Source organism: Hylobates moloch, unplaced genomic scaffold, assembly GCF_009828535.3.
Source record: "Hylobates moloch isolate HMO894 unplaced genomic scaffold, HMol_V3 SCAFFOLD_67, whole genome shotgun sequence".
Lineage (NCBI taxonomy): Eukaryota > Metazoa > Chordata > Mammalia > Primates > Hylobatidae > Hylobates > Hylobates moloch.
In genome coordinates, this window is record NW_026652342.1 from 17,101 (window position 1) to 29,235 (window position 12,135).

At 41.9% G+C, this 12,135-nt stretch overlaps 1 protein-coding gene across 2 annotated transcripts in view; it reads right to left on the minus strand.

Moving 5' to 3' along the window:
• Nucleotides 1-478: 478 nt before the first annotated feature.
• Nucleotides 479-12,135, minus strand: part of LOC116463810 (centrosomal protein of 112 kDa) — a 390,683-nt gene continuing 379,026 nt past the window's right edge. For both annotated transcript variants that reach the window (XM_058434855.1, XM_032147075.3), the window contains exon 18: nt 479-606. In XM_058434855.1, coding sequence (XP_058290838.1) covers nt 589-606 — 18 coding nt within the window. In that variant the 3' untranslated portion in view covers nt 479-588. The remainder of the gene's footprint in view (nt 607-12,135) is intronic.

Here is a 12,135-nt window from a genome sequence, read left to right on the forward strand (position 1 = left end):
CCGCCTGCCTCGGCCTCGCAAAGTGCTGGGATTACAGGCGTGAGCCACTGTGCCTGGCTCTTATTAATTTTTTATCCTATTGTACCATATGCATCTCTCTAAGTCACCTGAAATACTTTTGGGGATTTGGTGAGGTATGAGCCCATGATATTTGTATGTGTGTAAGATGGCAAGGAAGTAATAAAGTCAATAAATATTTCATTTCCTGGCCTTCTCTTGCCCTAAATGGTATGTTTAACACCAGTGCTAACTTCTCCCAATCCAACCTGTCTGTGTGTGCAGAAGTCTCATGTCAGATACTTTCATCACAAACCTAGAGGTATTTTCCATAGAAACCTCTTGTGTGAGAGGAATTGAAGATATGGAGGCAAGAGAGCATTGGTGGTAAGGCTGGTGGCAGGCTGGATGTCACAGTGGGAGGTCTAGGTTTCTCTGTAGCTTAAGAAGTGCGCTGGCCATCCAGGTCCCAGCTTACTCTGTGTCCCCGCTCTTTTCTAAATAAGGACTTTCTGCTGTGGGTCTTTTCTGTCATGAGCTGGGCTCCAAAGTGGCAACCTTCATTAAAAGGTGAAAACTGGGTGCTTCTGTCTAAAACCTAATTAATTCCTGTGGAGACATAAGACAACAAACGGGTTCATGTAATGACAGTCAACTGCTTGTGATGGCATTCCTGGGTGAGACAGCATGGCTCATTGGTGGCGACGAGTGGGTGGCGAACTGGAGCTTCACTTTCTCTCTAGCAGCGTGGCTGGAGGCAAGACATGTGACCTCTTTGAACCTGTGTTTTCATCTATATCACAGCGAGACATTTGAGAGGTCATCTCCCAGCACTAAATTCAACTGTTATACAATCAATTGAGTTTCTAGTATTAGAGAGGTCATTTAGTCTAGTGGTGAAACATTCAAATGCATGGTAGAGTAATGAAGCATTCAAGGTTTCCAGTCTGGCTGCCTGAGCTGGAATCTCTGCTTCAACTCTTTGCTAGTCATGTGACTTTGGGCAAGTTATTTACATTTTTCTGGGCCTCAGTTTACTCATTTGTAAACAGAGGAATAATAACAGTACCTATCTCATATGGTGGACATGAGGATTATTACATAAAAACACAATGTTAGCACATATAAGAGCTCAATAGATGTTAGTTGCTATTTTATCACAACTGGGGCATAAGAAATGGGCAACCATATTTACCTATATGATTATATATCACACTTTTGTTAAGTTTTTGTAATTATTTTTCTTATGGAAACTCTATATTAGGGCCATCTAACTGTATACTGCTGACCAAGCTGGGACTCTCCAGCTTTTTAGAAATTCATCAAGGTTTTATCAAACGCCTGAGTCAAAGCATTTGTGAAGTCAAAACATTTTTAACATAAATTTTCATTCCCTCTATCTCCCCCTGCTATAGTCAAAAAAATGAACAAATGGCAATAAAGTACAAGAAGTGCAAGAGGGTTGGGAGCTCATTCATGATCTTCTGGTAGAGCAGAGAGATTCCACTTTCTGTTTCAGGTACCACGTCCATTACCAAACAACCACATGACTGAACACATAACTCCTTCGACTCTTTGCCCATTACCAAAGTAGCATGTACTCACTGCATGCATTTTGTCAAAGTACAAGGGTAGAAACAAAGCAAAAATAAAACACCACTACCACTTTCCCCACAGCCAGAGGCACCTACTGCTCAGGTTAATTTGCATCACAGAGTCCACCGACTGCTGTGAATGCTGCATGCCCAGCAGCCCTTCCCTGCTTGGTCAGAGAGCACTGCCGCCCTCACACCAACATCTGAGAGTCAGCATGTTGAAAGGGAGACTCACCAGCACCCTCTTGAATGCCCACTGTGCTCAACAAAATAATTTTTGAGATGCTATAAGTAAGGAAAATCAGGGTATGAAATTAATGGTTCTGGCCCCCATGGGGCAATTATGATCATTTCTTCTGTAATTCATGGCTATGATATACAGAAGATGAATAGTAGAACAAAAAATAAACACCTCCTTATCCACTTTTTTTAGATCTCTAAGGAGACTGAAATATTCTGTATTTATATGTCAGGTGGAAACGCTGCCTGGAGAAATGATGGCTAACATTGCTTATATCTCAGGCAGAAATAGTTTCAAGTACTTTTGATTTATGGCATATTAAAAATGCTTGCAGAAATAACATAAAACAGGTCAGGGCTATTCGCGTCACTATCCTCATCATGTAGTTACCGCCCTCTTCCATCTGACTGGCAAAGCCCAGACAAACATATAATTTCTGCTATGCTGTGGGGCTTCAAAAGGGCTTTGAGCAACAACAACAAAAAAAACCCTCTGCTTTTTTCACCAGCAAATGTAAATAGTGACCAAAATAGTACTAGAAAGTAAGCTGGGTTAGAATTGTCTGGGTCCCGCTCTAATTTTCACTTTTGATGAGATGTGAAGAAAGACTTTGCCCTCTCTGTAGGTGGGTGCTGTGGGCGATACTCAAAAGCAAGAACTGAGTAAGGCAGAGAGCTGTGCTTATCAGCAGCGCAGAACTATAATGAAGCTTGCATTCATGCCGAAAATCACCTTTGCCAAGTGACATTGGCTAATGTTGGGTCAGGAAAGAGAAAACTGGACATAAAAAATATGAATGGCAGACATAAGGCACAAAATAATTGGAAAACACATTCAAAGTGTAGCACATTGATAACCGAAACCACAGTATAATCACCATACATTGGTCGTTCTCACTTTCCCTGCATGCTGTTTCCATTGCTGTGCTTTACAGAAAGGTAGGTAGACAGTACATGGCAACTCAGGATTCTGGCAGCTTTATGGAAATGCATACTATGTGAGTAGGGTATGCCTTTCTACCAGCTAGTGGTGGTCCGGGGGGTTACCAGGTAGGCAGACAATTAGAACCTGTGGAAATCATTAAAATTATTACGAGCCTTCTGAAATTGCTGTTTTTATTTTGGGGAACGGCAAATCCAAATCTGCACAGGATACAAATTATATTAACTTTGGAAACAAAAACATAAGAAAATCTAAATATAGCTAATTAAAACCTATACTGTCTAAAGAACAATTTAGAATTTATTTTAAGAGCTGTACCAAAGTGTTGTGCTACACATTGGTTCCTAGAAAACATACTCTTGTGAAGGCAAAATTCAAATATTTCACAAATAATAGTTCATTTTGATCCCTCCATTTCTTTAACAGCTATTATTCCCTCTCATGTCAAGTCAATTGACTTTTTTTTTTTTTTTTTTTTTTTGAGATGGAGTCTCGCTCTGTTGCCCAGGATGGAGTGCAGTGGCATGATCTCAGTTCACTGAAAGCTCTGCCTCCCGGGTTCATGCCATTCTCCTGCCTCAGCCTCTCAAGTAGCTGGGACTACAGGTGCCGCCACCATGCCTGGCTAATTTTTTTGTATTTTTAGTAGAGATGGGGTTTCACTGTGTTATTCAGGATGGTCTCAATCTCCTGACCTCGTGATCTGCCCTCCTCGGCCTCCCAAAGTGCTGGGATTACAGGCGTGAGCCACCACGCCCGGCTGTCAATTGACTTTCCTTCTTCCATAAGTTCATCTCCAAGGAGCTGAAGAACACCAAAGCCACCTCTTCTCTCTCAGTTTGGCCAGTCTTCATCTGTCAATTGGATTTTGTTTTCTTTTTTAGGCCACCCTTCGAAAGGAGCTTTGAATGTCAGTTCTCTAAGCCTTGAATATGCCCCTTGCCTAAATTATGCAAGGTACCCTCTGCCTTCCCCTCTTCAAAGTCTGATGATTCCCAAGAGAATATATCCCTTTGAGCTCCAAGCATCATCTCTCTCCTGTCACTCTCTTCCATACATATGTAAACACACACACATATATATATATATGTGTGTGTGTGTATATGTATATGTGCATATCTCTCTCTTCATGTACATATGTACATAAATCTTGCCCACAATGTAAAGATGAAACATATTTAGTTAATTCTGCTTGTTACATCTAATTTATTCTGGGTTGTGATAACCCAACTGATCAAAATGTGAAAAAGTCAATACTATATATTTTATGATATTATTATTTTTTGGATCCATATGAATATCAAAGTTTTTTAAAATAATTATTAGCCATTTAAATGAAGATGAACATTCTTTAATAGTATATATATCTGTTGGTTTACTCTTGTCCCCTTACTGTCAGTTCAGAATGTGAGCCCAGACCTAGCATCGCTTTCCCCAGCTCCTAACAATTACATGACTTGGACGTCTTCATTCATTAGCCACCTGTGTACCTAGCCATACTATCAGTTCTTTCATTTTCTCTCCTAGCTTCACCTCCATTTTGGAAACCCATTCGACTACTCACAATAGTATTGTATTATTATTTGGAATTGATGCATGTCTGAAAAATTAAGCAATCCCATATTCTGGTAAAAATAGCATTACCAAATATTTATATACAAGAAAATATTGGTATATTTAGGCAGAAAAAAATAGTCTACCCTAGATGATGTTTAGGGCGCATGTCGGTACAATGGAGGATGAGGGGTAGGCAGGCTAGTGGAGCTGTTAGGCAGCAGGGAGCAGTTTAAAGTTTCTGAGTAGGGGAGCTGTATGATTAGACCTGAATGATATATGGTTGACTTATTTGCAATGGTAATAATACAAGCAGCAGTTGGAGCAGAAGGAGCAGGGAGACCCAGGAAGAGTCCAGGGGAGAAGTAGTAAGTGTAAAGTGGATTAGGGTAATGGTAACAGAAAGGAAAGGAGTAATAGAGAGTCAGGAAACAACTGATATGATGTAGGAAGCAAGAAGGGAAAAAGTCAGCTGACACTCTCGCTCCAATTTAAGTTAGGAGTAATAAGGATGGAGGGGAAATATGCTGAGTTCTAGAGGCCAGAAGATCATCAATGGAGAGGTGTCTATTCAGTCTGAAACCTGAAGAGAAGCCAGGGTCAGGTGCTCAGTCGGGATTGTTCTGCAAGAGGATTTATAGTTGAAATTGTAGGAGTGAGTGAGTTTGCTAACAGAGAAAGAATAGAGAGAAAAACATAAAACTCTGGGGCAGATATAGAGTCCCTGAAGAGAAAAGAAGAGGCAGCAAATGTATTAATAACCATAGAAGAATTTTCTTTTTTTGAGACGGAGTCTTGCTCTGTTGCCCAGGCTGGAGGGCAGTGGCACGATCTCAGCTCACTGCAAGCTCTGCCTCCCGGGTTCACACCATTCTCCTGCCTCCGGAGTAGCTGGGACTACAGGCACCCACCACCAGGCCCGGATAATTTTTTTGTATTTTTTAGTAGAGACTGGGTTTCACCATGTTAGCCAGGATGGTCTCGATCTCCTGACCTTGTGATCCACCCACCTCGGCCTCCCAAAGTGCTGAGATTACAGGAGTAAGCCACCGCGCCCGGCCAAGAAATTTTAAGTGTAGTGTAGAATCTGGGGAGTCAAGGGAGAAGAGAATTTCCAGGACGTGGTTATCAGAATTGAATGCCGATCAGGGGAGTTAGGGGGGATTTGTGATTAACATTATCCTTACAATCATCACCAACATAACAACAATCACAAGAACAACTACTACTACAGTACTACTATTACTGTTGCTAATACTAAAAATATGTAGGAGGAAATGGATTACTTCTAAGCATGTAGTTTTATTGGTTGATAGATGTAAATAAACAAATCAATTTCTTCATTCAACAAAAATTTACTGAGTATTTATACCAAACTGAGCACTGGGTATAAAGCAAAGAATAAGAAATGAATGCATGGTAAAAGCAGAGAATATAGGCATAGGCCTACTCTTTTTTTTCTTTGTTTTTTTTTTTTTTTTTTTTTTTTTTTTTTTGAGACAGAGTCTCGCTCTGTCGCCCAGGCTGGAGTACAGTGGCGCAATCTCAGCTCACTGCAAACTCCACCTCCCAGGTTCAAGCAATTCTTTTGCCTCAGCCTCTCGACCAGCTGGGATTACAGGTGCCCACCATCATGCCAGGCTAATTTTTTTTGTATATTTAGTAGAGATGGAGTTTTACCATGTTGGTCAGTCTGGTCTCGAACTGCTGACCTCAAGTGATCCGCCCACTTTGGCCTCCCAAAGGGTTGGGATTACAGGCGTCAGCCACTGTGCCCAGCCAGCCCTATTCTTTTAAGAGTTTGGTGGTTGAAAGAGACTGAGCGGGGAAAGTAGAGCAGGGCAGGGGAGGGACTACTTGGAGTCAAGTCAAAGTTTTAGGAAAGATCTGAATCTGAAAAAGATTATTTAGCCTTTATGTGTCTGAAATACTATATTGTGCTAATTGTACTGTGAGACTCATCCACCATTTATAATAATGTTTCTGTTGGAAAATGTGTTCAAAGTTTCCATCTGGGATACAAGGAACACATCCTTCCTTGCAATAGTCTTGGTAGCGTAATCAATTCAAAATGTGAGGATAATGATGAAAATGAGAAAAGGAACCAGGAGACTATGAGGAAAAAAAACAACTGAAGTGCATGATGCTGTAGGGGGGCATTTCAGGGACAAAGGGGTTCCGAGGCCCTTGCTAGGAACATGCTGGGGCAAGAAAGTGACAGGAATGGAAGGCTGGGAGTCATGCTTTCCTGACTACAGGTCTGGATTCTAGAAATCATTTATTATTGCCATCACCTTTAAATATGAAATTGCATTTAGAAACTTCAGAAGCCAGGAGTCTGTAAACAATGGTGCAAACAATTCAAACCTGAAGACATTCTCAGCTGCAATAAAATTTCTATTTACATGTTCCATTTTTTAAAATTCCTAGAAAAATGCTACCTTTATGACTGGGCTCTCATTGGGAAATATAATTTGCTCAGCTAAATAAATCTGTATATTTCAGGACATGTAACCACATCACACTTACAAGTCTTTGCTATGAATTTAAAAAGGCTCCTTGCCTCTGGAAACAGCCTTTAAAAGGCTGTTGTGGGCCTCAGGCAAGTGGCTAGATGGGCGGTATTCAGCACACACATCCTCTCTTTAATCTAGAATGATCTCACAAACACAAAAACAAGTCAGTCCCCGAAGAGAGAAGATTCAGCCCCTCCCCCACAAAAAATACTAGAAATAGGACAAAAGTAAGGTTTTGAAACTTATTTGCTGGTTTTCAGAACTGCCATATTATGACCACTATCCTTAATATTTATCTTTTCTTTTGGTTGGTTTTTCCTCCCTAGCTTTTGAATCCTAGCTCTTCCTTCTGGTTCCAGGACTTAACCAAAAGGCAGATATTTGAAAGTACTTATTCGTGTTCAGTGTCCAGCACAGTGGGCCTACTTTATGGATGCTATACAGTAAATACAAAAGCACTGCTTTGCAAAATGTTTGTTTTTCTTCTCAAACCCTGTATCCCAAACTCTCATAGCTTTTGAGTTTTAATTTTCCCACTCATGATTTCTTGGAAAGCTGGCAGCTAGACAATGTGTGCTCAAGTGAAGGCATGGGTGGCTGAAGGTGAAAATGTTTAAAAGGGTCCCTCACTTCTTGGCCAGGAAGAAATAAGCAACACAAAAGCAGGGAAGCCAACTGAACTGAACTGTCTACTAAGGTTGTGGGCTCGCTTGTTAAAAACCAAATGGAACAACAACAAAAAAACCTGTACATTTTTTTTTCTGATAACTTTTCTCTATTAATATAAAATTTGACTTGTCTCTTCAACTATCCATATATAACTAAACAAAATCACGGGGGCATAAATGTGATATTTTGCTATATTTTAACTGGAAGTTGCATTTACCATTTAAATTTCAATCAAATATTTACTACTTTTGGCTGGGCACGGTGGCTCACGCCTGTAATCCCAGCTCTTTGGGAGGCCGAGGCAGATAGATCACCTGAGGTCAGGAGTTCAAGACCAGGCTGGCCAACATGGTGAAACCCCGTCTCTATTACAAATACAAAAAAACTAGCTGGGTCTGGTGGTGGGCGCCTGTAATCCCAACTACTCATGAGGCTGAGGCAGGAGAATTGCTTGAACCCGGGAGGTGGAGGTTGCAGTGAGCCGATGTTGCGCCATTGCACTCCAGCCTGGGCAACAAGGGCGAAACTCCATCTCAAAAAAAAAAAAAAAAAAAATTTACTGTTTTGTCTGTAGAATATAATCAATGATGGAGTTTTTGCAAAGTGTTTCCTTCAACTCATCCCATTACAATACTATGTTTTCATGAGCCCCTTAATTTTAATGTCTATTTTAGTAGAAGTTCAATGAGTATCTACTAAATTCTATTGACTTTATTTTGGGAAGGTTTAGTTTAGCTTTCTTTCTTTTTTTGATCTATTTGTTTATGCTTATTGATAAAATCAAAGGGATTTTTATGTCATGAAATAATATGGCCTTAACATGGATGAAAGAAAAACTTGGATAAACATTATAAGAAGAAAGGAAAGGGAAATCCAACGTTGCAGACCTTCTAGATAGTTTAGGGACTGACGATTGAGAAGGGACAGACCAGAAAGTGTTCTTATCTTGGGGTTAAGCCTGTAAGTGTGATTGTTCTCTTAGCCCTAAAAATTTTGTCAGATGCTTCCACGTGAAACATTCAGAGAAACACTATAAATAATTTGCATCAGAGAGAGGTAGAGAGAAAGGGAAAGAAAAGGCAAGTGGGAAAATAGATCTGAGGACTCGCCCCCAAGCATGGAAAATTGAGGATGTGGGGATACTTAAGAAGTTAAATTTCTTGTTTTCTCTGCATATGTGTTGTCACATCATTGAAAAAAGAAAGTGCGTTCTGAAAGGAACTCTTTTTTGTTGTATACCTTTCATACAACAGTGGGTCTATTTGACTGTGAACACTAGGCACAGGGCTCTGCTGTGAACAGCCCTGTTCTTGCCAGGATTAGGGGCCAGTGGGAGGCGCAACAGCACCCAGTCCATTGCATCTGGCTCTGCTACAGCAGGAGAACCAAAGGGCACAAGAGGTGAATAAAGAACGGAACATTACTCCGGCGCAGGGGCTCATGCCTGTAATCCCAGCAATTTGGGAGGCCCAGGTAGGCAGATCACTTGAGGTCAGGAGTTCCAGACCCGCCTGCCCAACATGTTGAAACCCCATCTCTATTAAAAATTAAAAATACAAAAATTAGCCCAGCGTGGTGGTGGCCAGCTGTAATCCCAGCTACTCGGAAGGCTGAGGCACGAGAATCACTTGAACCCTGGAGGCAGAGGTTGTAGTGAGCTGAGATCATGCCACCACACTCCAGCCTGGGCGTTAGAGTGAGACTCAGTCTCAAAAATTAAATAAAATAAAATAAATAAAATAAAATAAAGAACATAAACCAGTCCTAGAGGCTGGAATGGTCCAGGAAATCTGTCTAGAGACAGAGACATCCAAGATGGGACCTGTAGGAAGAGTAGGAGTTGGCCAGGGAAAGGGGCAAAAGGGAGAAGAAACAGCATATGCCAAAGGCTGAGGATGAGAGAAAGCTCATCCTAACTGAAGATTTTTTAAAAGATCAGCAATGGTAGGGGTGTGAGCAGCAGAAAAGGAAGAGGAGAGAGAGAGGACTGGGGCAGGCAGGGCAGCCTTGCGAGCGCATCTGGGCTGCATCCTCAGGGCCATGGGGACCCAGTGAACAAAGATCGCTCTGGATGTGGTGTGGAAGAGGGCTTGGAAGGGGACAAGCCTGGGGGCGGGGGCCTGTTCAGAAGCAGGGGAGGGCCAGTACTCTCCTCAACTAGGGGAAGGGCCTTGTGAATGCACAGAAGAGGATGAGCCAAGCTGAGGCTCAGAGGGCTGGGTGATGGACTGCTCATGGCAATGAAAGAGAGGAGGAAAGGAAGGGTTGGGTCAAATAGGTGGACACTGCCATGAACTGCGTTTGGTAACACACGAACAGCAGCAGCAGGTTTAAGGGGATTCAGATAATGATTTTCATTTTGGACACGGAGAGTTTCAGTTTTCAGTAGGACATGTCATCTGTTTTGATATCCAGGGAGGTTTTGGAAAGGGCTAGAACACACTATGATCTAAAAGACCTGGGCTAGAGATAGAAAGTTGCCAGTTGTCAGAACATAGGTGGTAGTGGCTGAGGTTGCCTAAGGGAGATTGCAGAGCCTAATAAGAAAAGGAAGCCAGGAACAGCTTCCCTGAGGAGCAACAGGGTTTCAAGGCAAGAGACAAACAGGGGCGGTGAAGGTTTCTAGGAAAGAGCTGTCAGAGAGGCAGAGGGCATCCCATTGTGTCAGGTGCTTCAGGGGAGTCAAGCTGGTAAAGACAGAGGCAGCAAGGATGTCACTGGCAACCGGAAGAACAGTTTCTGTGGACTGATGGCAACAGAGGCTGGACTGTAAAGTAATAAGAAATGAGCAGGGATGGAGTACAGACAGAAGCTAGAAGGGAAACGGGATTAAGATAGATTTATTTAATATGGGCTACACTTGAACATATCTCAACACTTATTGAATAGGGTCTTTTTCAGTAATTTAACAGTTACATAAATATATGTAGGACCTATTAAGTAGCAGACACTATTCCAATGCTTTTCAAGCATTAATTCACTTGATTCTTGCAATTCCTATGAGACAGGCTTTATTGTTTCTCTCATTTTGGAAATGAGGAAACTGCTCCACAGAGAGGTTAAATAACTTGTTTGAGGTCCCATAGTTTCTAAATGGTGGATCTGGGATTTGAACTCAGGCAGCCTGGTTCCAAAATCCACGTTTTTAAGTTTTATCTCTCTCTCTCTCTCTCTTTTTTTTTTTTGAGACGGAGTCTCGCTCTGTCACCCAGGATGGAGTGCAGTGGCACGATCTCGGCTCACTGCAAGCTCCGCTTCCCGGGTTCACGCCATTCTCCTGCCTCAGCCTCCAGGTAGCTAGGACTACAGGTGCCCGCCACCATGCCCGGCTAATTTTTTGTATTTTTAGTAGAGACGGGGTCTCACCGTGTTAACCAGGATGGTCTCGATCTCCTGACCTTGTGATCTGCCTGCCTTGGCCTCCCAAAGTGCTGGGATTACAGGCGTGAGACACTGCACCTGGCCTTTAAGTTCTATATCTCTCTTTAACACAACACATGGAAGATAATCTAAGGGGATACTTTAAGCCTTAAGAAAAATGCAACAGTGGTAGTATTTAAAAAGATTGGGCTCCAGGTAATACTTCATAGTTTGGCAAAGGTTGAAAAATTACTTAAAGTAGCACAGAGCCTGACATCTTCATACCACTGTGCTGGTATCCTTCCAAAAATAAAGAATGCTGCTGTCTTGATCTCTTTTATTTATACATTGATCATTTAGCACCATAGAAATAAAGTCATTTGAACTAAATGGATTCTCAAAACAACTGGCTTCCTCTTAGAAGACAAATTCCTCAGGCTTCTTGCAAATCAATCTTGGCGTAAGTGTCTTTGCGGAGCCTCCACACCTATGAGGCTGCAAGAGATCGTTATTGATCAACAGTTCCTTCCTTCGGAATGCTCTTTAAATTAGTGTTTAAAAAGATGCCTTTTCAAATCATAACCTCTTTTCTAAATTGGCCTTGGACATTTTGTTTGCAAGGACCACTAGTATAATTAAAAAAAAAAAAAAATCACAGCAAGCAACAAAGCCAACTATTGAAGGAAAGAAACATTTCTCAGACTGCCCACATGAGAAATGGCTTTGCTGAGCCCCACTCTAAAAGCCAAGGGAAATTTCTGCTTGAATTGCAAGGAACCACAGTAGAGGTGAGAAAGATGCTCCATCCATTTTAGCAGCTCACATATATTGTAAAGTAAAAGTAGTGTTTTCAGTTTCTTGCGCATTTGACTACATGGAGTAGGAGGAGAAGACCAGACTTAGAAGGTCTGGATTTCAGACTTGGTGTTGCTAAGAGCTGCCTAAAAAGAACCAGGCACTTACCCTCAGGTGGGCTTAAGATTTTCATTTTTGAAATGGGAGATGAGGGTAGAAAGACTGGGAGGTCAGTAGAGCCAATTTCCTTTCTTTCTTTCTTTCTTTTTTTTGAGATGGAGTCTCGCTTTGTTGCCCAGGCTGGAGTGCAGTGGTGTGATCTTGGCTCACTGCAATCTCTGCCCCCTGGGTTCAAGGGATTCTCCTGCCTCAGCCTCCCAACTACCTGGGATTACAGGCACGCACCACCACACCCAGCTAATTTTTGTATTTTTAGTAGAGATGGGGTTTCACCATGTTGGCCAGG